This window comes from Microtus ochrogaster, chromosome 10 (assembly GCF_000317375.1).
Source record: "Microtus ochrogaster isolate Prairie Vole_2 chromosome 10, MicOch1.0, whole genome shotgun sequence".
In the NCBI taxonomy this organism is placed as follows: domain Eukaryota; kingdom Metazoa; phylum Chordata; class Mammalia; order Rodentia; family Cricetidae; genus Microtus; species Microtus ochrogaster.
Window position 1 is genome coordinate 34,255,823 of NC_022016.1, and position 26,060 is coordinate 34,281,882.

At 41.2% G+C, this 26,060-nt stretch overlaps 1 protein-coding gene across 2 annotated transcripts in view; it reads right to left on the minus strand.

Annotated features, from left to right (window-relative positions):
- Positions 1–26,060, minus strand: part of Clcn5 (chloride voltage-gated channel 5) — a 170,675-nt gene that overhangs the window by 49,480 nt on the left and 95,135 nt on the right. For both annotated transcript variants that reach the window (XM_005352769.3, XM_026781937.1), the window contains exon 3: positions 15,731–15,877. In XM_005352769.3, coding sequence (XP_005352826.2) covers positions 15,731–15,877 — 147 coding nt within the window. The remainder of the gene's footprint in view (positions 1–15,730; positions 15,878–26,060) is intronic.

Consider the following 26,060-nt stretch of genomic DNA (forward strand, 5'->3'; position numbering starts at 1 on the left):
AGAGAGAGAGAGAGAGAGAGAGAGAGCAAGCGCAGCAGACTGGGCAGAGAAGCAGGTTGTCTAATTGTAGATCTTCACCTCTCCCTCTGCTCCAAATTAATCCCCAAGTCTCATCTCCCGCTCTGCAGCCTCCCTACCCATCTTTCACCCATCTCCAGTGACCCACACAGTTCTTTCCCTTCAAACTTCCATTCCCCAACTCATTCCTCTGTCCCAGTCTCCAACTCCAGCAGACAGTCCCTGGGAACCCACAGGCCACTCCAAACCGGGAAGCAAGTAGCAGGCTAACTGCAGCTTCCCCTCTCCCTCAGCCCCAGCTCTGGAGCAGACTTGCTGTGGAACAGCCTCACTCTCTCCCCCCATACCCAGGGGACTAAGAAGACCCTGGTGGAAGACTCTGCCTTTCTCCTCTTTGTGAAGATCCCCTACCTCTGTAGCCTATCCCCACTCATAAGGCTCAGGTCTCAATACCCAGAACCACACTTCACCCAGAACCCTGAGGATCCACAACTATCAGGGCACCAGAAGATTTTCCTGCAGACAATACACAGACACAACCCTCTAAAAGAACCAGAAACCCAAAAACAAAATACCCACCCAACAAAGACAAGACAAATATCAGCACCTAGAATTACAATCTTCAAAATCCCAGAAGCCTAGACTCCAGCATAAAACATAATCAATAACAGCCAAGACAGTATGTCTCCACTAGAGCCCAGCAACCATAACAAAGCTATGCTGGAATATAAGAAAAAGACCTAAAACAGACTTTATGAATATGGTAGAAGTCTTTAAAGAGGAAAGCAATAAAGCCCTTAAAGAAATGGACACAGTTAAAGGAAATGAATAAATCCCCTAAAGAAACCTATGAAAACACATAGAATGGAAGGAAATGAGTAAAACCACTCAAGACCTGAAAGCGCAAATAGAACCAACAAAGAAAACCCAAACTAAGGGAATTCTGAAAATGAAAAATTTAAGAACTAGGACAGGAACCACGGAGGCAATCTTCAAGAACAGAATACAAGGATAGATGAGACAATCTGAGGCATTGCAGACACAATAGAAAAAGTGGATACCTTGGTAAAAGAAAATGTTAAATCTAAAAACTCCTGGAACAAAGCATCCAAAAAATCTGGGACACTATGAAAAGACCAAGCCTAAGAATAATAGGCATAGAGGAAGAAGAAATACACTTCAAAACAACCAGAAAACATTTTCAACAAAATCACAGAAGAAAATTTCTCTAACCTAAAGAAGGAGATGCCTATCAAAGTATAAGAAGCACATAGAACACCGAATAGACTGGACCAGAAAAGTTCCCTTAGCCCTTAATCAATACACTATACATACAGAACAAAGAAAGAATATTAAAAGTTGCAAGGGAAAAAGACCAAGCAACATAGAAAGACAGACCTACTAGAATTTCACCTGACTGATCAGTGGAGACTCTAACAGCCAGAAGGTCAGATGTGCTATGGATTCTAAGAGACACAGATGCCAGAGTATCCTACTAAAAGCAATCAGCAAATTTAATGCAGTTCCTGTCAAAATTCCAACACATTTTTTTTCAAAAATCTTGAAAGTACAATTCTCAACTTCATATGGAAACAAACACTCACAAAACCAGAATATCTAGGTGTCACCATTCCAGATTTCAAGTTGAAATACAAAATTATATTAATAAAAACAGCATGGAATTGGTACAAAAACAGACATCTTGATCAATGGAATCAAATTGAAGACCCAGACATATCCTTACACCTACAGAGAGCTGATTTTTTTTGCTAAAGAAGCAGAAATACACCCTGGAAAACAGATAGCATCTTCAACTAATGGTGCTTGTCAAACTAGAGGGCTGCGCGTAGGACGCAAATAGACCACACTTATCACTCTGCACAAAACTCGAGTCCAAGTGGATCAAAGACAGCAACATAAATCCAGATACACTGAACTTAATACAAGAGAAAGTGGGAAATAGCTTTGAACTCAATGGCACACAAGACAACTTCCTGAACAGAACACTGATAGCACTGGAGCTAAGATCAACAATCAATAAGTGGACCTCATGAAACTGAAAAGCTTCTGTAAGGCAAAGTACACTGTCAATAGGATAAAACAGCAGCCTACAGAAAAGTCAACATATTTTTTTTAAAAAATTTCCTATCCAATAGGGCACTAATATCCAAATATATGAAGAACTCAAGAAACTAGATATCAAAAAATCCAATTTAAAAATGGGGTATAGATTTAAACAGAGAATTTACAACACAAGAATCTCAAATGGCTGAGAAAGACTTAAAGAAATAGTCAACATCCATAGCCATCAGGGAAATGCAAATCAAAACAACTTTGAGATTCTATACCTGTCAGAATGGCTAAGAACAATAACACAAGTAATAGGTCATGATGGCCAGGATATTGCTGGTGAGAGTGAAAACACACACAGCCACTCTGGAAAGCAGTGTGGTGGTTTTTCATGAAAATGGTAATCAATCTAGCTCAAAATCTAGCTATACTACTCATGGACACATATCCAAAGGATGCTTCATCCCACCTCAGGGACACCTGCTCAACTGTGTTCATTGCTTGTCTATTTATAGTAGCCAGAGATTGAAACAACCTAGACGGCCCTCAACAGTAGAATGGATAAAGAAAACGTGGAGCCAGGCGGTGGCGGCACATGCCTTTAATCCCAGCACTCGGATCTCTGTGAGTTCGAGGCCAGCCTGGTCTACAAGAGCTAGTTCCAAGACAGGCTCCAAAGCTACAGAGAAACCCTGTCTAGAAAAAACAAACCAACAAGATTATCATGAAACTTGCAGGCAAATGGATGGAAGTAGAAAATCATTCTGGCTGAGGTGTCACAGAGCCAGAAAGACAAATATAGTATGTTTTCACTTATATGTGGGGAATAGCTGTTAAGTCAATGACACCCAATCTACAATCCATAAAATCAGAGATTAGGTATAGAGCATGGGACTAAGGGAGACAGATATTATTAGGAAAGGAAAATAGAATAAATAATTATGGATTTATGGTGGGCTGGAATGGGAAAATCAAGTGGGAAGGGGGAACAAGAAAACTAGAGAAGTAATATGGGGAGAAATAGCTAAAATTAAGGTACATTTGGAGGGTAGTTTTGAAACCTAATACAGTAGACGTGTCATATATATATAAAGATAATCTAAATTAAACTGCCAAATAACTAGGAAGATTGAGTCCCAACTGGCCATTTCTCCTCACCAAATGAAGCTTCTAGGTTTAGTATTGGGTTACATCTAATTAAGTTGTTGGCCAAAGTGGGTCCCAGACAAATCTTCAAACAATCCAGGCTGCTGTCAAGACAATAGACTGTGCTCCAGGAAAATGACAGCAAGTTCCCATTGCTGAAGACAACACCTACATAATTCATTGAAGATGGAGAAGTCGAGCTGATGCCTACATAGAGCCTTCACCCCATGTTCCAATGTCTTCAGTACATTCTGCGCACGATCAAAAGACAAACAAACACCAACCCAACCACAAAACCTTTGATCTCCAATGGGGTCCTATCTACAAGATATGCTTGGGCAGTGGTGGAACAAACTTGTGGGAGTCACCAACCAAAATCTGATTTGGCTGAAGGCCCACGCCACAAGATGCAAGCCATACTGACACTGATTAGGTGACCAATAATAACCTGAGACTAGATAGAGATGTAGGGTAAAACCGAATACTACTGATCACAAAACTCCTCATGGCATTCTGCTGCACTCACACATCAGTGCCTTACTCAGCCATGGTCAGAGAAGCTTCCTCCTGCAGCAGATGGGAGCAAATACAGAGACCCAGAGCCACACATCATGTGGAGAGTGGGAGACCTCGAAACAGTCTTAAATAGGATATCTTTTTTTTTTTTTTTGGTTTTTTGAGACAGGGTTTCTCTGTGGCTTTGGAGCCTGTCCTGGAACTAGCTCTTGTAGACCAGGCTGGTCTCGAACTCACAGAGATCCACCTGCCTCTGCCTCCCGAGTGCTGGGATTAAAGGTGTGCGCCACCATCACCCGGCAAATAGGATATCTTTATAAACTCCCTCCCCTTAGAACTCAGAGACCCCTGTGGAAGAGGAGGCAAAAAGAATTTAAGAGCCAGAGGGGATGGAAGATGTCAAGAAAACAAGGCCCTCTAAATAAACATGAGCAAAGCTCATATAAACTCAGAGACTGAAGCGGCAGCACGCACAGGGCCTGTATGGGCCTACATCAGGTCCTCTGTATATATGTTATGGTTTCCACTGGCGTGTTTTTATGGGATTCCTGAGTGTGTGGAATAGTGGGTCTGTTTCTTATGCCTTCTCTTGGGCTCTTTTCTCAGTTTGTTTATCTTGTACAATTTTAATGTGTTATTTTTTGCTTTATCTTATTATATTTTATTGTATTATTAAAAAAATGATGGAGCTATAAGCAGGCCTGTAGGACATTTTCTTAATTCGTAATTAATAGGGAGGATCCAGTCCATTGTTGGTGATACCCCTGGGATGCTGGTCCTGGGTTCTATAAGAAAGTAGATGGAGCCAGCCAGGAAGAACAAGCCAGTGCTCGTTCACAGAGTACTCTTCTTGCATCCGCTCCTTCCTCCAGGGACCATCCCTAATTAAGTTCCTGCTCTCGCTGTTTTTGGTGACAAACTGTTACATAGAAGTATGACTAAAATAAGCCCTTCCCTCCCCACTCCCACAAAAGAAAGCATCTACACAGAGATATCCACAGCGCCTTCTTCCCTACTGCAAAAAACAAAAAACAAAACAAAACAAAAAAACAAAACTGGAAGCAATCAAGATGTTTCTCAGTAGCTGAATTGATTTTATAAAGGGATTTATGTAGAGAATGGATTATTGTCCTTTAAAAGAAAGGACTGAGCTATCCACATTTAAAGAATTTTTTTATTTTTTATTGTGTGTACTTATGTGTGCTGTGTACATATAGCTGTCAGAGGAACACTGGGTCTCTCTCTCTCTACCACATGTGACCTGGAGATGAAACTCAAATCTTCAAGCTGTGGAACAAGCACCCTTATCCACTGAGATATCTCGCCAGTTCTAGTGAACCTTTTTGCTTCTTTTTCTTTAAATACAGGATTTTAGGCAGTGAAAGGATTCTCCATGGCAGCATAATAGTGAGGAAATACCAGTGTGCGTGCTTTCAGCTCACAGGATTATGTATGCAGCTTACTATGCACAATTTCTAAGAATCATTTCAATGCTTGAGGACCCCAGGATGGAATGAAGTTAGTAACAAGAGAACCTATTTGTATCACAAGTTTATGAAAAAAGCATCACCGATGGGGTAAGGGAGGAAGATTCCACCCTAAGTAATTGGAGAAATGAACACAGCCTCTATGGGCAAAGACAAAAGGGCCGCTGCATAGACCTGCTAGCTCTTACAGTTGCTCATCATGGTGGGTCCTTGTTAACAAGTCTGAAAGCACTACGCATGCATGCTGGAAAAGAAGAGTCAGTAGTAAATAACAGATAGTGTGGGGTGGCTTTCTCACTGTCAGAGTAGAAGGCAAGCAAAAGAGAAAAGCTAAAATGATCCAGGTGGTAATGGATTGAAAAAAAAACAGAGACATCAATCAGTATGATCTCATGCTCAGCTTAATGTAGATAAAGATGACGACGCATGCGCACACACACATTTATTTTATGGCAGCAGACACATTATGCATTCAGTTGACCTTGGCAGAATGCTAGGTACAGTAGCACATTCCTATAATCTCAGTTTTTAGAAGGAGGATCAGTAGATCAAGGCCATCTGCAGCTACACAGCAAGTATGATGCCAGCATACATAAAATCCTGTCTCAAAAAATAGTACTGTCTTTGTAGAAACGGGCATAGCTAGTGCCAATCTTCATTTCTAAATCAGTTCGAGAGTGAAAGGAAAGTAGGGCTCTTGAGAAATGGCTAACATACATTTCCTGCCTTGGTACTAGAACAGCAAAGTAATAACAGAGCAGATTAGCATCAAAACAATGAGAGAGTACTAAAAACAAACCCACAATGGCAGGGAAAACACTGTCAACACGATGACAAAACTGGAACAATTTAGGCAACAAAATTAAGCGTAGATTAGAACCCAAAATATAAAACAATACAAATGATAGAAAGATACATGTTGGGGAGAGAGTAGACAAAACGCCCATGTCCAGCACTCTCAAGGAGGCGGGACTTAAGTAAAGGCCTCTCACTGCTAAAGTCACTGGGAACATCAGAAACCCGAGCATACATCACAACTAAGAGGAGCCTAAGGAGACAAGATGCCTCTCTGTAATACGATAATCTGGATGAGACATGAAGTCATACACTAAGTAAAGCTGAAGCAAATACAAACTTGAATAAAGTTTATATGGGTGAAACGTTAACAGATATGAATTCTGAAATCTGCCCATTTTCCTATGAAGTAAAGGAAAGGAAGCTTTAGGCCTGAGGATATCATACTACACACCTAGCTTGGCAGCTTCTACCTATAATGCAGCACTGGGGAAGATAAGGTAAGGGGGCTGCCCTGAGTTTGAGGGCACATACTAAGTAGTAGGTTAGCTGGGCTACAATGTGCGACCCTGTAGGAAAACGACCAAACCAAAACAACAGTTGTTTATTCTTATTTAAAGCTGATGTGGTTTGTGGCCCTATGGTAGTTTTAATTCAGGCCTCCCCCTACCCCCGGCTCCCCAAAGCAGCAAGAGCCACCCATTTTCTCAAGCTAAGTGTATAGGAGAATCCCACACGTTTGCTCATGGCAGACGGCTTGGGGAGAAGCCTAGCTGAGGGTTGCTTTATCGGACAGTCTTCCCATGAAGCATAGGCTAGGCTAGAATCCACTCTTCTGTCTGCCTCGAGTGCTGGGATTCTGGGCCCTGATTCTGAGGTGATGATGGGGGCTCTCATCAGGAGCTAGAGTCCAAGGTTTGTTACATTTCTCCTTGAAGGGCAACCATGAATTCTTCACATTTTAACAGAACTGCTTTATAGTCTACTCGGTGGGTTTCAAGTCTTGTTATGTTTCTCATTTCATCACATCTGCTTATTATGATTATTATTTCCTGCTCTGACACATTCGAAAGGTACAGTGAGACTCAGTAGGTGGCATGGGAGAACAGAGTCTACTCCATAACCAGTCTACGCTTTGAAGTTACCCCTGAGTTTGTCCCTAGTACCTCGCTGTTCTTTTTAATTTCCCTCAGTCTCCTTGGAACCCACTATCCCTTCCTCTTGGTTCCTTATGTCTTTATTCAAGCCTTCTGATCTTTTGCCCAGAATTTGAAGGCAGTAAAGTTTTTACCATCCCCATATTTGCCCCCAATTTGTCCTCTGCACTGTCAATTTTCCAAAACTCAAATCTGATCATATCATTCCTCTGCTTTTAAATCATTTGTTGGCAGTCTGGCTCCAAGATGAGATCATAAAGTGGACACAGCCATCTAGACTGCGAGCTAGATATCCTGCCTAATACCTGCTGTGCCCACTACGGCTCCAACTGCCACCCTCCACCCACATACCCCATCCTGGGAGGCTTAGAACTCCAGAAGGCAGACTCGGTTTCTATGATTCAGTGGGATTATCAGAGAGTGCAGTGCGAGCGTCCTACGTGGACGAGCACTCCATAAAGACTGATGGGTGGATGAATGAACGAAAGCACACACGAGCGCAGTGCTGGCCTTGCCCAGGAAGGTGAGAACAGCTCTGCATGTTTGCCTGTAATTCAAACTCACTTTCTCCTTCCCTCCTCCTGCGTGCTTACTTTTTTCTAATTTACAGACTATATCTCAGATACATTTAGCTTTGCAATGTATAACTGATTTATCCATTCTTCACAAATCAATTCCGTTACAGCCATCTAGAAAACAAGAACCACTTTAACTTTTTAAGTTCCACAGAACTTAGCTTCTTTTAAGTACATGTTATCATTCCTAGTATAAAATATAGTATTTTACGTACCATATTTCAATGATTTTCTGGCCTTTTCTTTTATTATTTCACTAGGAAAACCTGTGTGAAGACATTAAATAAGGAAAGAAAACTTCAAAAGCAAAGCATGAAAAATGCATTGCTACAGAATATAATTAAGTGAACTAATTTCTGCATGTGGCTCATATAAAGAAACCTCTTGGACATATCTTAATAAACTACAAGAAATAATACTTCTAAGAGTCTACTGAAAAGTGGTGGAGGACTGCTTTTTTTAAAAAAAAATTCTACATTATCCTTTTTGGAGGAAGTGACATTGGTTATTTTAGACAGGGTCTCATTCGTGGACCTAGAACTCACTATGTAAACTAGGCTAGCCTTAAATTTGTGGTAATCCTCCTGTCTCTGGCCCTGGAGTGCTGGGATTACAGACATGCATCACCATGCTTGAACCCCTTTTTCATATTGATATGTTCACTCCTACTGAGGCATGTCCTCAGGGTCCTTTCCTTTCATTCCTTAGAAGTGTTTTGGGGTATTATCTTTCCATGTGTATGGGTGTTTAGCCTGCATATATGTCTGATGCCAACAAAGGCCATAGAGGGCATCAGAATCCCTGGAACTGCCGTTACAGATGGTTGGGAGCCTACACACTGGTGCTGAGAACCGAACCCAGATCCTCTGCAAGAGCAGCAAGTGCTTGTAACCATTATGCCATTCCTCTATCCTTGATGTATTTTATTTTGTATTTATTGTGCTGTTGTTGGTATTTTGAAACAGGGTCTTCCTGTGTAGCTCATTCTGACACTGAACTGGTGATCCTCCTGGCTCAACTTCCCAAGTGCTGGGGTCACAGTTAGGAGGATCTCTATGCCCATCTGACTAACTAAAGTGTAATTCCAAGGCTGACCTTGAACTCTTGACCTTCCTGCCTTGTAGCCTCCAGAGTGGTAGGACTACAGGCATATATTACTCCCTAAAAATAAAAACTAAAAGGGGGGGTGGCCTGAAGCCCGGTGGTAGTATGTTTGTTCAGCACGTGTGAGGCCCTAGGTGCAACCCTGAGTACTACAAGCAGACAGATTGTCATTCTCCACTTATGATCTACTATTTGGTTTATTTTCATCTATCCCATTACCTATCATAATGGGTAATTATCTATGTAATAGATATTATATGGGATTTCTACATCCACACATTCTATATCTGTGAATTCTATTAGTGAACTGAGGATTGAAATGGCTTTAAAATGCCAGGCATCTTGGCACATGCCTCAGCTACAAGGTGAGCTCAAGACTAGCTTTTGACTATTTGAGACTCTTTATTCAAAATAAAACAAAATAATACATTTTTAAAAACTCTACCTCTGTCTGTAGAGATGGCTCAGTGGTTAAGAATACTTGTTCTGGGGCTGGAGAGATGGCTCGGTGGTTAAGAGCACAGGCTGCTCTTCCAGAGGTCCTGAGTTCAATTCCCAGCGCCCACATGGTGGCTCACAACCATCTGTAATGAGATCTGGTGCCCTCATCTGATGTGAAGGTGACAATGCAGGCAAAACACTGTATATATAATTAATAAATCTAAAAGAAAGAGGAACACTTGTTCTTGCAGAAGATCCAGGTTCAATTCCTGGCACCCACATGGTGGCTCTTAACCATATACATAACTCGAGTTCCAGGAAATCCAATGCCCTCTTCTGGCCTCCTCCCTCTACCCCTCTCTCTAAGCTAGCTTTCTTTTTTTGTTTGTTTGTTTGTTTTTGCTATCCTAACACCTATTTTATTTATTTATTTTCTTTTTTAATTTCTTTATTATTAAAGATTTCTGCCTCCTCCCCACCACCGCCTCCCATATCCCTCCCCCGCCTCCCATATCCCTCCCCCTCCTCCAATCAAGTCCCCCTCCCTCATCAGCCCTAAGAGCAATCAGGGTTTCCTGCCCTGTGGGAAGTCCAAGGACCACCCATCTCCATCCAGGTCTAGTAAGGTGAACATCCAAACTGCCTAGGCTCCCACAAAGCTAATACGTGCAGTAGAATCAAAAACCCATTGCCATTGTTCTTGAGTTCTCAGCAGTCCTCATTGTCCACTATGTTCAGCGAGTCCAGTTTTATCCCAGGCTTTTTCAGACCCAGGCCAGCTGGCCTTGGTGAGTTCCCAATAGAACATCCCCATTGTCTCAGTGTGTGAGTGCACCCCTCGCGGTCCTGAGTTCCTTGTTCGTGCTCTCTCTCTTTCTGCTCCTGATTTGGACCTTGGGGTTTCAGTCCGGTGCTCCAATGTGGGTCTCTGTCTCTGTCTCCTTGCATCGCCTGATGAAGGTTAATATTCAGGAGGATGCCTATATGTTTTTCTTTGGGTTCACCTTCTTATTTTAAGCTAGTTTCTTATATTGGGAAAATGCCACCCACAGTGGGATAGGCTCTCTCCCATCAATCATTAATCAAGAGAATTTTTCACAAGCATGGTCACAGGCCATCTGATCAGGCAATTCTTCACTCGAGGTTTTCCCTTCCCAAGTGGCTCTAGATTGTGTCAATAATCCAGATTATGGCAATAAAAATTAGCAACACATCACCCAAGGATGTGACTTACCTATTCTGACTCCTCTCTATCTTGCCATCTCTCTGCACAGTACGCCTGTTGATACCTCTAAAAAAGTAGTCTTTCTGCTTGGAACTTTTTTCTTCCTACCAATTAATTAATTATTCAAGATCTGCTGTTGTGTAGCAGTTTTCCTTCCAAGATTAAAACTTTCCACTTTGGAGGGAAGTTTGTTAAGACATAGGAGACTTATGGGGAAGTGAAGCACAGTATGTTCTAAAGCAGTGGCTCTCAACCTTCCTAATGCTGTGACCATTTAAGTACAGTTCTTCATGTCGTGCTGACCCCAGCCATAAAATGTTTTCATTGCTACTTCATAACTGCAATTTTGCTGTTGTTATGAACCATAATGTAAATATCTGATATGCACGGTATCTGATCTGTGACCCCTGAGAAAGGGTCAACCCACACATTGAAGACCACTGTTCTAATGGGAGGAGAAACATTCTATCCTGCAGGGAAGCTCTTTTACTCAGGAAGTAAACAACTCAAGAGATTCGAGGATGTCCCCAAAACTGACCAGACATACTAGGGCTCTCCCTCCCCACGCACAAAGAAGGTGTAGGGACTCTTAGAGATACTCTCAGACAAACTGATCTACCTAGAAGAGCGTCAGACCAGCCAAACTGCCTTGGCAGAAGAAACAGAAAACACTCAAACCACCTAGAAGAGGCGGGACTAGGCAAGACACTCAGAAGAAGCAAAGACCAGTCAAGTCACCTAGAAGAGGGGAAGGTGGTCCGGTTGCCAAGAAGAGGTTGAGGCCAGCCAAGCTGCCTGAAAGAAGCTCAGACCAACTGAGCTGCTGAAAAGGCCACTCCCAATCTGTTGAGCTGTCTGCAAGTTTGCAGTGAGCTCCAGTTTTCATAAGCGGACCCACCTTGGGGGAGGCTTTATTGCCACAGTTGTCACTGACTCGCTCTACTCCTGTAAGCGACTCCATACTCAGTGTAAACCAACACAACTCATTGGTCCACCAAGTTAGACTTTGGTGGCAGCTATCATGGGCTCCCTATCTGGGGCAAGTGGGCATTTGTTCAAGTCTCTGCAGAAACGATATCACATACCACCTGCTCAAATGTACTTATTTTTGTGAAATCTAATCCTTTACACAGACACATAGACATGAAATGATTCTTCTTGTCACTCACAGGATTATAGCACAAATAACCATACAATAAAAATAATACAGAGTTTCTTTAAGATAGGGTCTCACTATGTTGTCATGGTTAGCATCATACTCATAGGCCTTGATTCCTTCTAAATACAACGAGAAACATAGATGTCAACAGAAAAAACTAATAAAACAATTCTTGTAGATTAAAAGAAATTAGGGTGGCTATGACGGCACACACCTATTATAACCCTAGCACTGGAGATACAAAAGCAGGAAGGTCACTAATTCAAGGTCTTAGCTACATCATAAATTAAAGACAAACCTGCAAAATAAAGGAGTTAAAAAGACAAAGCAGTTGGACACAGCTGCTCACGGGTGTGATAAATACTGGGTAGGCCTTGGCAAGATGATTGCCACAAGTTAGAGGTCAGCATGTGTTACACAGTAAGTTCCAGGCTTCCCTCGGCTAAAGAGTGAGACTCTGTCTCAAACAGTAAGAAGGAAAGTGTAGAGAGAGCCCTCCCTTTGGGGGCGGGACGGCCTCGGGCAAATGTCTATAAATTGGGGTACACAAACGCTGGTAACCCCTTCTTCCTGTCTCCTATTTCTGGGCATCGCAAGAACTTCAGTTGCATGAGTGTGCTATTTATATTAAAGTTGCTTTTATTTTATACCAATTGGCCTGTATTAATTTGATCCGCCTTCACTAGATTTTCTTCATATCTCTCAAAGGCTGCAGAATATGGCATTTAAAATATTTTAATAACTTAGGACTTTTCATGACAATGAGACATGTCTGCTTCTGGCAGCACCAATCTACTTCGAGAGGAAGATGGGCATCGAAGAGGATCTTTATGGAGCTTTATAGCCATTTGGGCAAGAAACTGCTCTTGCCTGGACTGATGCATGAACTGGACACAGAGAACCCACAGAGAGAGGACTGCTGAACTTGCCAAAAGGTGAGATGGTCTTTCAGGGTTCCTGACTCATGAAAGAGTCTGAGAGACATTCTGCAGGACACAGCAGAAAGTGACTGAACTGTCTTTGGAATTTCCTGCTTGATGAAAATGTCTGCCGGATACTATGGGCCTGTAGGCCGAAGATGGATGCCCCAACAGTGCAGAGGAACTTTGGGTGACTGTCCAGGCAGCGAGATGTCGCTGTCATTTCTAGAGTTTGGATTTCTTGTTTGCTTAGGTAATATTATATCCTTCTGGAGTCTTTGATGGAGTTGAAGAATGGATAGGTAGTTATAGTTTTCCATTGTTATGATAAAAGATAAAATAGATATAAATATTATAACTGTAATTCTTGCTTGATAACTGTTTTGTTATTTGTAATTTTGCTGTGTTAAAGTTAAAGCCTTCCTTTTTTTGTTTAAACAGAAAAAGGGGAAATGATGTGGGAATGATTTCTTATTAATAAAGAAACTGCCTAGGCCCCTTGATAGGCCAACCCTTAGGTGGGTGGAGTAAACAGAACAGAAGGCTGGGAGAAAGAAGCTGAGTCAGGGAGTCGCCATGATTGTCCCACTCCAGGCAGATGCAGGTTAAGATCATTCCTGGTAAGCCAGCTCGTGGGCTACAAAGATTAATAGAAATGGGTTAGATTAATATGTAAGAGCTAGCCAATAAGAGGCTGGAACTATTGGGGCCAGGCAGTGTTTAAAAGAATACAGTTTCCGTGTAATTATTTAGGGTATAAAGCTAGCCATGCAGGCGGCCGGGTGCTGGGGACGCAGCTCCGCTGCTCCTAATTCAACAGGAAAGAAGGGGAAGGGAGAGAAGGAGGGAAGGAAAAGGAAGAAGACAGAAATGAAAAAATATATTTAAGTAACATCAGGTATTTTAGTAATACCTGAAGGACTCAAATAAAAAAGATAATTAGTTCATTAGAGAAACAAAAACCTGTGAAGAGGAAACCTTCAGGAAAATAAGACGAATTGTTTAGTAAATACAAGAAACTATGTTCAAATTCATTAGTTAAAACTGAAATTTGAGAGGCAGAGGCAGGTGGATCTCTGTGAGTTCAAGGCCAGCCTGGACTACAGAGGAGTTCCAGGACAGCCACAGGTACACAGAGAAACCCTGTCTTGAAAAACAAAAACAAACAAAAGAAAAAAGAAAGAAAACAAAAAACCCTGAAATTTGAGATAATAGATGCCAGAGGTGGTGGTGAACACCTTGAATTCTGTCACTCAGAAGGCAGATCTCTGTGAGTTCAAGGTCAACCTGGTGTACATAGTAAGTTCCACCCCAACCAGAGCAGCATACTGAGACCCTGTCTCAAAAAAATAAAAGAAAAAAAGAAAAAGTAATAATAGAAATTATTCAGCCGATCAAAATGTAAAGATAAAAACTATGGTATTCTACGCCACTGTGGTGGAAGAAATTAACATTCTCATACAGACATGCTATAACAATGCTCTCATATGCTTAACACATACACATATGCACTGGTGGTTTGCATAAGAATGGCCCCCACAGACTCACGTGTTTGAATGCTTGGCCCCAATTTGTGGGGTTTACCGGAAACCCATGTGGCCTTGTTGGAGGAGGTGTGTCACAGGAGGTGGGCTTCAAGGTTTCAAAACCACTCCCAATTCCCCGTCTGTCTCTGTGCACCTCTTTTTGTGTGTCTCTATTTCTCACTGAGTTTGTCTTTCTCTGTCTCTGTCTCTGTCTCTCTTTGCCTCCTACTTGTGGATCAAGATAAGAGCCCGCAGCTGTTGCCAATACCATGTCTTTTTCTCTACCATCATGGACTCTAACTTTCTGAAACTGTAGGCCAATTCAACAGTTCTTTGGTAAGTTGCATTAATCATGGCGTTTTGTCATAGCAACAGATGAGTAACTAAGACACACACACACAGACACTACATAATGGCTCACTGCAGCACTACGTGTAATAGCCAAAGAGGAGAATAACTAAAATGTGTATCCATAGAAGCTTGGTTACAGCACAACCGTGCCATGGCACTGTACACAGCCACAGAAATGATATTGTAAATAGCTAACCAAATAACCAGTGAGATAGTACTTAACTTTCCAGATGATTTCCTGTTAATGAAAAATATGATTATAAAAAGTGGGTAATATTTGAGCACCTACTTCACGAAAGAGGACAGATGAGCCTGGCAAATAAGCACATGAGAGGATGTTAAACCTCACTAGACAGGAAGGAAATAAAACTAAAATCATGAGATGATGGTACATACCTGTTAGGAAAGTTAAAATAAAAATTATTGATAACAGCAAGAGCTCCCAAAGATGCAGAACACACAGAACACTCATATAGAGGTAGCTAAGACACAAAATTTCACAGGCACTTTGAACAGCGTTTTGGCACTTTCTTTTAAAGTCAAACACACATTTACCCCATGACTCAAGGCTCCCACTCCTGGGTATTTATTCAGCAAGGAAACAATAAATCTCCAAGGCACTGAGCTGAGTAAAAAATAATTCAGTTTCAGCCGGGTGGTGGTGGCGCACACCTTTAATCCCAGCACTCGGGAGGCAGAGGCAGGCGGATCTCTGTGAGTTTGAGGCCAGACTGGTCTACAAGAGCTAGTTCCAGGACAGGCACCAAAGCCACAGAGAAACGCTGTCTCGAAAAACCAAAAAAAAAATCAATCTCCAAAAGACACAGGGCAGAGGGCTAGTAAAATAACCGAGTGGGGAAGGGCACTTGCTCTAGCCATACAAGCTACACGGTGTAAGAAAAGAACTGATTTCTTACGTTCTCCTCTGTCCTCTAGATGTATGTCCCACCCTCTCCACACCTCCACACATAGAGTAACACAGTTTAAATCCCATTAATGTGATATCCTCAAAGGAAAACCAAAACCTGCTAGGACGGAGAAAATATCGGTGATATCAAGGACTAGGGAGGACAGAGGTCTAAAAGCAAAGGGACAGCAAGAAGGAGTTTCTCTACGGGTCAAGACACTTCAACATCCTGTCAGTGGCGTTGGGAAGGAACAACAATGTATTACAAGTTGCAAGGCTGTGTGTCTACTGTATACAAATTACAAATATTTTCAAAACTAGCAATAGTGATACCTTCTATTTCTCGATCTAAAGGAGGTACATCATCTCTCATGGTGAAATCCATAGCAGTCCCTGGGATGTCCATCAAGTCTTCATCGCTGGAGCTGCTCTGGAAGCTACTAAAACTCCCCTGCTGAAAGCCTCTGTTATCCATGGCTCCTGTGTAGAAAGACAAACACAATGAACAATTGGCCCCTGACAAATTTTTCTTTTTCATTGTGGTAAGTACACATAACTGCATGGTAAAAATTGCCACCTTCAGGGCTTATTTCACTTTCAAGGCTTATTATTTCTCAAAGCACTCGCCACGCTATGCATTATAAACATCTTACTATTTAATTAACGGCAGACAGGCCCCTAGGCACACACACAGAATACACAGCAGTTAGGGCTGGACAGAGGGCTATGGGGGTAAAACCACTTGTGCTTGCAGAGGACCCCAGCTAGGTTTCCGGCGCCTACATGGTAGTTCTCAGCCATCTAATGCTCCAGTTTCAGGGGAGCCAATGCCTACTTCTCACCCATGTGAGAACCAAGCACGTATGTGGTACGTGTACATACATGCAAACAAAGCACTGATACAGAGAAAATAAGATATAAAAATCTAAAAAGAAATTTAAAAACAAGGATATATACCAGAGCGACCATCAAGGGTGATGGCTTAAACCATGCCTTCCTCTTACAAACCACACTGTCATTGCATCGTTAATCATCGTTAATCTTGGGTGTCAATTTGATCCGGATCTGGAATCAACTAACAGGCAAGCCTCTGAGCATTTCTGTGAGGAATTTTCTTGATCATCCTAAATGTGGGTGGATGAAAGAAACTTGGCTTTTTGCCTGTTTGCCTTCACTGTGGCTGGCAAGTTCATCTATTCTGATGCTGCAACTGCTCCATTCCTTCACGGATACTGGACCCATCTTCCTCAGCTACCCAACACAGACCAAAGACCAGGAGCTCTCCAGGCGTCCTCCAGACCTTCAGTGCCATATTGGGAGGGCTGAGATACCCAGCTTAGCTTCCTGGGTTGAGCAAACACCAGAGTCTCAGCCTGTCAGATGTGAGACAGCCATTGTCAGACTATCCAGACTCTATCCCATAAGCCAACCTAATAAATCCCCTTTTAATTCGTATTATTCATTCTATCACTTCTGTTCCTCTAGAATACACCCCCTTTCCTGAAATATGGTATTCAATCTTCGACTCCATCAGTATTTGGGGGGGGGGGGTGTAACGCCAGGGGTGGGATTCAGAATCTCACACTTGCTGTGACTGAGCTATAGACATACCCAGTTATGGCTTTTCTCTAACAGCTGTGTTTTTCTGTATTTGCTCTGTTCTTCATGAATTGCTAATTCTTTCCCATTTTTGTAGTTTTTCAACTAACTTTTAGAGGGTTCCAAAATTAGGAAAAATAACCAAAATGAACAGGTTCATACACATAATTTCAACATTTGGGAGAAAGGGGCACAGTTGCCATGACTTCTAGGCAAGCCTGGGGTAAAGACTGTCTCCAAAATGTTTAAAAATCTATAAATTTATCAAAAATGGACAGAAGAGTACCCTTGTGTGATGGACTTCTTTTTTTTTTTTTTGGTTTTTCAAGACAGGGTTTCTCTGTAGCTTTGGAGCCTGTCCTGGAACTCCCTTGGTAGACCAGGCTGGCCTCGAACTCACAGAGATCTGCCTGTCTCTGCCTCCCAAGTGTTGGGATTACAGGCGTGCGCCACCACCGCCCGGCGATCTTGAAAGTTTTGAAGATTATAGATTATAATTGTTTTGTAAGCAATCTCTTACTTTTTATGATACAAGGTCTTAGCTCAAGCTAGTCTCACACTTACTGTGTGGCTGAAGATAACCTTGAACTCCTGACCTTCCTACCTCTACTTTGTAAGTACTGGGATTAGGCCTCTGCTAAGAGGCACAACAACAGAATGTCTGTTTGTAACAGTGATTATTTTCTGATGGTGATATTTTGGTACTAATGAACTCTTTCTTTAAAAGTATTCAACTTAATCATTATGTATTTGTATGTAAGTGGAATACTTGTTTAATCAATATATCATAATCCATTGCTGTCATTCTCATGTTCAAATTTCCCAAAATTTGTTCGTTCAGTAGGAACTTCTTCATACTGACTCCACGTCCCTCTTCTTCAAATTCATGGCCTCTTTTTTCATTAATTGTTGTTACATGTATCTATGTATAGACTCCAACACCCCACATACCTTCTCACATCACTTGGGCTGGATCCACTAACCTAGGTCAGCTACATGCACAGGTTTCCTCCAGAAACAACAAACTTTCCAAACAGAAAATAAACAACCCTTGTACTTTAAACTAGATCATCTCAGCTCCCATCTATTTCAGATAAAAGATGTTTCTCAGCCTGAATTTCATCTACCTGAGTTCATGCTTTAAGGAAATGCCCTGCACATTGGCTATTCCTGATCCAAAACTTTTACATGGAAAATGTTTCAACAAGAGTCCAGACAGGGGAATCCCACATCAGGTCTCCTCGGATATGTTGCAGTCAAACTGAGGTGTACTAAAATATGGTACTCTGTACTATGTCAAATCCACATAGACTACCAACTAGCATCATATTTAGACTTGAGTCGTTTCTCAAAAACATCATACTACATACACAAATATTTCAAAATCTGAAACTTCTGGTCCCAAGCATTTCTGTTTTTATGTTGCTGTTTTTGAGACAGAGTTCCCACTATATAGCCCAGGCTGGTTTTGAACCTGTAATTATCATTCCTCAGTCTCATAAGTAGTGAGAACATAGACATATACAACCATGTTCTATTACTCTCAAACATTTTTGACAAAAGATATTAAATCTGTATCTATAGATCCTATTTACTTCTTCCGCAAGCCCCATTCCTAACTTCCTAAGAAAGCTACATTACGCTTTGGTTGACACTTTAAACTCAACAAGAATAAAAAACAAAAACAAAAACAGTAGTAAAAATATTAACCTACACACAAATTATAAAATCCCAAGAAAGCATAATCCTTCCCACCCCAACACCAATGTTCCTTTTAAATTCAAGGTCATCAGTATTTATAGTTAATGGCTGTTCGATTGTAGAATTTGGTGTTTTCAATGAACCAACAAAAACACCCTCAATCTCAATTAGTAGGGTTTTCTAGATTTCTAAATTCTCAACTAGAAACGAATTCTGTTTTAGTTGATAAGAAAAAAAAAAGACAGGCTAACAAAGTAACTCAATTTCTCATTCGATTTAAATTTATTAAATGAAGTCCAACATGGTAGCACAGGTTATTAATTCCAGCATTTGGGAAAAATAGGCAGGAGGATACAGAGTTCAAGACCAGTATGAGATACATGAGACTCGGCGGCAAAAAAGAACGAAAGGAAGGAAGGAAGGAAGGAAGGAAGGAAGGAAGGAAGGAAGGAAGGAAGGAAGGAAGGAAGGAAGGAAGGAAGGAAGGCAGATAGATGGGGCTGGAGAGATGGCTTAGCATTTAAGAGCAGTGGTTGTTCTTCCAGTGAACCTGGGTTCAATTCCCAGCACCAACATGGCAGCTCACAATTGTCTTTAGTCCCAGTTCCAGGGGATCTGACACCTTCCTACTAACACACATAAAATAAAGTTAAATACATTATTTTTTTAAAAAAAAAAAAAGAAGAACGACAACAAAAATTAAACACCTGGAGGACTCATGGTGGATACTTCTGAAGAAAAGCCAAAGAATTTGTGCGGTCACAGAATCCTTTCCTTCCTTCTTTCCCTGTGGTTATATGTTTCATTCTGAACGTGATTTAAAACACCCAGTTCCAGCAACTGCATTAACCATACAAATCATGGAAAGAAAAGTATAGGAAGTCCAAAAATAATTTATGTTTGGCTTTGGAATGCATTCTGTGTTCATAGTTTCAGATGTATGTACTTATGCTGAGAGTTCATTAGAACAAGTAATGACACAAGAGAATATCCAACAAAGGAGTAGCTGGAAAATGCCTCAGTTTCCCCATGGGGACCTTACAAACTCTTTCCTGTAACCCACTGACAGGGAACAGCCCAGCTAAGCTGAGCTACCTCATATTAAAGAGCTCCTGAAGCAGTCGTTTGGGTCAATGTTTGGATTATAAAATGTTTCCTTAGTAAATGTACAGAAAGTCGGGGCCAATGAAAGATGTAGCCAGTAAATCAAGCAAAACAGATGAAAGAACAGGAAGTAGTTCAACAAAGGAAATAAACACCGTGAGTAAAGGTGAACACGGTATTTGCCTGTGGGTAATTCATTTTGACACAGCACTTACAGTTATTTTGCAGATGTAAAGATGTTCAAAAGAAAAACAAATAAAGCATCAGAATGAATAAACAAAATACTTTAAAGGTGACCCTTGAGTTGACCTGTAATCCTAGCTCCAGAAGACAGCCCCGGAAGATTGCAAATTCAAAGCCTGTGCCAACTACAGAGTAAGTTCAAGGCCAGACTGGAAAACTTTGTGAGCTGTGTCTCAAAAGAAAATGTATTAGAAGGGATGAGACTGTATCTCAGTGGTACAACACATGCTTCGCACTAGTGAGGTTCTAGGTTCAAGCCTCAGCACCACAAAATTAATTAATTAAAAATTTTCCATCCATTTGTACGCAAACTTCAAGAATTCCTTGTTTTTTATTGCTGAGTAATACTCTAATATGTATATATTCCATACTTTCTTCATCCATTCTTCCATTGAAGGGCATCTAGGTTGTTTCCAGGTTCTGGCTATTACAAACAATGCTGCTATGAACATAGTTGAGCATAAACTTTTGTTGTATGATAGGGCCTCTCTTGGGTATGGGATGTACTCACTCATATTTGGTTTCTAGTCATAAATAAAGGACAGTGAGCTTATAATTCACGATCCTAGAGAAGCTAAATTAGAAGGTGAACCCAAAGACAAACATATAGGCATCCTCCTGAATATTAACCTTCATCAGGCGATGAAAGGAGACAGAGACCCACATTGGAGCACTGGACAGAAATCTCAAGGTCCAAATCAGGAGCAGAAGGAGGGGGAGCACGAGCAAGGAACTCAGGACCGTGAGGGGTACACCCACACACTGAGACAATGGGGATGATCTCTCGGGAATTCACCAAGACCAGCTAGCCTGGGTCTGAAAAAGCATGGGATAAAACCGGACTTACATAGCAGACATTGAGGACTACTGAGAACTCAAGAACAATGGCAATGGGTTTTTGATCCTACTGCACATACTGGCTTTGGGGGAGCCTAGGCAGTTTGGATGCTCAACTTACTAAACCTGGATGGAGGTGGGCGGTCCTTGGACTTCCCACAGGTCAGGGAACCCTGATTGCTCTTCAAGCTGATGAGGGAGAGGGACTTGATCGGGGGAGGGGGAGGGAAATGGGAGGTGGTGGCAGGGAGGAGGCAGAAATCCTTAATAAATAAATAAATTAAAAAAAAATTTTCACTTGTCTTTTAACATTTTAATAAAAATACAATGACATCACCTCCCCCTTCTCTTTCTTTCTTCCAACCCCTCCCATGCTTCCCCACTATCTCTCTCTCTCTCTCTAATTGGTTTCTTTTCCCTTATTACTGTTATATATATATATATATATATATATATATATATATATATGCACAATTTATACAAATATAACCTGCTGAGTCTGTTGGTTATCTGACACAAACTGCTCGGCCCTTAAGTCATATACTAAACACTATTTTTAAAGTTGGCATTCGAACTCCTGTTTAGTGGAACTCCAAGTCCAAGGATCTTTCCATAATCTTGTGACTTCACTATGACGCTTCAGTCCAAAGAATGGGATATCTGGAATAAATCAAGCCTGTAGATGAGACAAGCGAGATGCCAGACAGAATTCAGGGCATGCCAGGAATAACCTAAGGGGGTCTGATTTGTTTATTTTCCCATCTAGTTCTGGGGCTGCTAGAACTTATCAGGCAGCAGAAGGCTGGTAACGTGTTGAGAGTGTTCTGTGGCTGGTGTTTTCGGAGCAGAACAGACATATGCCCACTATTACTCCCACAAATTTGTTAAACCTCAAAGAGGCCACATCACGTGGGCTCTTTGTATCTATGAGTGTTGTATCTGCCAATTCAGCCAACTAACTACACACCAAAAATGTTTGAAAAACATCAGGTCTATGGTGATGAGATGGTAGAAATGTACTTCTCGTTATTACCTAAACAATTTAGTATAACAATTTCATAGCATTTACATAGTATTAAATATCACAATCTAGAGGAGATTGAAAGTGGATTGAGAAAGATGTTTGTAGGCTGCATGCATGTACTGAATGTCATTTTATATAAAGAATTTGATATCTTGGAGAGGAGTTCTGAAACCAATTTTCTGTAGCTAGAGAGGAATGGCTGTACTTTGATGGCTCTGTTTCTTTACAAAAGCCAGCTGCTTTGTGTGGAATCCTGCCTATTCCATCCCCATTCCTTTTCAGTCTGCTGAAATGATATTGAATCCATCTAAGACCGGCTCAAACAGGCTTGTCCTTCAAAACTCCCTTTGTTCAGCCTCCCATGAAAATCTCTTTCACTTTAGTCTTGTGATTACACTGGGTCCCCATTCATGGCTGTCCCAGCATAGGTGTTCACTGTTTACTGCAGTGAATTCCAGTTGGGGGGAGGGTTAATAGCTCATCATGTATATATATGGCTGACACGTAACAAATCTTTACCTTGCACTAACAAGGAAGGGAACTGGAGATACAAAAGGAGTTTATGACTCTGTCACTAACTCTCAAGGAATTTATGAGCCAGGAGGGGGAAAGCCTTAAATGACACAACAGCTGTGCTGGACTGTTAAAATAAGAATACACTTGGCATCGGGAGAATGGAGGGAAAGTTAGAAGCTAAAGAAGGCTTCATGGAGGAGAGAGGTTATTTCGGGCTCAGGAAATGAAGTGATCCAGGCCTTGGAGATACATGTCGGTCTAATATTTACTCTTAACTGGAATACAGGTACGGTGTCCGTGAGAAACTGGAGGACTTGGGAAACCAAATGGAGTCACGGTGGTTTCCAAAGATCAAAATGATAAAGGCATCATTTTAGGAAGCAAGCGAGGCAGCTGTATAACAGAAGAGGGAGGTGGAGCCAGCTGGGAAATCACTGTGCTACTTCTAGTTTCAATGTAGGTGATTTCATTAAAAGAGGCAGATGGATTTTGTTTTTTGATTCATTCAGACTGTCTTTTGATTGGAGAATTGAAGCCACTGATATTAAAACTTACTATCGAATTTATGCATTTGGGAATATGTATGTATAAGCATATGTGTTTGTATACGTAACAACTAATGAAAAAAGAGGTCATAACTTTTAAAACAGAGCAAAGGGAGATATATGGAAAGATTTAGAGGGGGAAGAAAGTGTGAAATTATATAATTACATAATTACATTATATAATCATAAAAATGAAAGAATTGCCAGGCGGTGGTGGTGCACGCCTTTAATCCCAGCACTGGGGAGGCAGAGGCAGGTGGATCTCTGTGAGTTCGAGGCCAGCCTGGTCTACAAGAGCTAGTTCCAGGACAGGAACCAAAGCTACAGAGAAAACCTGTCTCGAAAATCAAAAAGAAAAAATGAAAGAATTAATTTTTTTTAAAAGAGGAAGAGGGAAAAAGGAAGGAGGAGAATAGCTTCCCAGAATCTGTTCTCAGAGCAAGACAAGCAGCTGGTGGGTGTGGACAGGGTGGTGTTAGTCTGCGGTGTAACTAGCTAGCATCCTCTTTTACTACAACAACTGATACATGTTGGCTCAAATAAATTAATATTCCCATATCAACTAACTAATTGTCTTAGTTAGGGCTTCTATTGCTGCAACAAAACACCACGACCAAAGAACAAGTAGGAGAGGAAAGGGTTTATTTGGCTTACATGTCAACAGTGCTGTTCATCACTGAAGGAAGTCAGGGCAGGGACTCAAACAGGGCAAGGTTCTGGAGGCAGGAGCTGATGCAGAGGCCATGGAGGAGAGTTGCTTACTGACTTGCTTCCCCTGGCCTGCTCAACCCGCTTTGTTATAGAACCCAGGACCCAGGCCCAGGGATGGTACCACCCATTGCTCACTAATTGAGACAATGCCTTACAGCTGGATCTCGTGGAGGCATTTCCTCAACAGAGGCTTCTTCCTTTCTGATGACTCCAACTTGTGTCAAGCTGATATACAAAACGAGCCAGTACACTTATTTAGCAAAACAAATATATAAGCCCATATGTGAGTGAGCTAAAAACACACATCACATGAAATAAAATTACTGAGTATATCATATAGTTCAGCACTAACATGCAAAGAGAAACAATAGACTTTTCCAGTTCTCGTTTTTGTTCCACTAAAATATTTATTTGCCAGTGAACGGCATTCTGGGTAAGTACAGGTACCAGGTATTATAGAAAATGTGATTATAGAAAGCATGGTGTGATGGTTTAAATTAGAAACGGCCCCTAGAATCATGTATTTCAATTCTTGGTCTCTAGTTGGTAGAACTGTTTTGTAAGGTTTAGGAGGTGTGGCCTTGTTGGAGGAGGTATGTCACTGGAGGCTAGATTTAAGATTTCAAAAGCCCATGCCATTGACGGTTATCACTCTGCTTCTCTTCCCGCCTTCTGTTTGTGGATCAGAGCTGCCATGCTCCCTATCATAAAGTTCATGAATTCAACATCTGGAACTGTAAGCCCCAATAAACTCTTTCTTCTCTAAGTGGTCACAGCAATAGAAAAGCAACTAAAACACAGGGAAAGAGGCACTGCATAAATTACATGCATTTTAAATGAAGCCACAAGAATATTATTGTTTAAAATGAAATCTTAGGATGTTCCTGTGATAGTGAAAGCAATGGCAGCACAGACAGAAAACTATGTTATATGCTCAGTCTATTCAAAGCCAGGGTGAGGAAGAAGAAGGGCCAGAGAGAGGGGTTTCAGAGGTATCAAGCTTAGCATATGAAAGCAACCAATGACACAAGAAAAAAAGAAATTCCTCTACATCAAGCCCAACTTGTAACAGAACATGTGTGGAAAAGTGTGTTATGCAAATAACCCAAGAGTCTCTGGTACAGGGATTTAAAAATCTTAATCTTTTGCACGGGATTTACCAGTAGACTTTCTCCACTTACACTCTCTGAGGGCCCTTTTCCCTTAAGAAACTGTCTTCTGTTGTTATCCAGGTGTCTCTGTCCAACTCTTTGTTCAAGAACATAAGAACCTAAAAACCCAAGCAAGTGTCCTCTAGGCTCCAATTTACAGGGTTACATAAAACCTGTGCTCTCCAGAGCCTGCCACAAACAGAGGGTTCAAAACCACTCTAGTTTATACTCCGATTTCTGTGTTAATTATCATATTTTGAGAAGAAAGGAACTATGGATATCAATATTAATCTCTGAGATGACATAAAAGATGCTTATTTTAGAGATCTGGGATAATTTTTAATCCAAAGGATTGCCTTAGCCATATCCATATATATACATACACACACACACACACATATACATACATATACATATACATATATACATATATACATATATATCCCCAGGGTACAATCACCGTGCTTCTCTTCCCCGTGTAGTCTTCAATAGAGGCTCATCCTTACAAGCGAGCAAGGGGCTTGGAAAATGATGGGGAGTCTAACCCGGCAACAGCAGAGCAGCAGTCTCAAATGTTTTCATCTCAGGATCCTTTCGGGGTTCAAAACTATTGAGGACACTTAAAGAGCTTTTCTTTATACCGATTATATCTATAGCTGATTACAGTATTTAAGGTGAGAACTAAGGAAGGCTTAAAGTATATATTTATTCACGCATTTAGATGTAACAGGCTGAGTGTGATACCCGCATCTCTTATCCCAGCAGCAAGGAGGGTGAAGTAAGATGATTGCTATGATTTTGAAGCCATCCTAGGCTACATAGTGAGTTCCATGCCAGACTTGGAGACTCTGCCTAAATAAACAAATTAATAAACAAGCAAATAAAATAAACTAATACTCAACCCAATACATTAACATACCTTGAAAGATAACTGCATTTTCCCAAACATAAACTAGCCTCTAGAATATTCCAATGTATGCTTGAGTTTATAGACATAAAGTAAAAAAAAAATACTGTCTACAAACCACAATCCCAGAGAACTTAGACAATAATAAGGACCCTAAGAGAGACTTACATAGATCTAATCTACATGGGAAGTAGAAAAAGACAAGATCTCCTGAGTAAATTGGGAGCATGGAGAACTTAGACAATAATAAGGACCCTAAGAGAGACATACATGGATCTAATCTACATGGGAAGTAGAAAAAGACAAGATCTCCTGAGTAAATTGG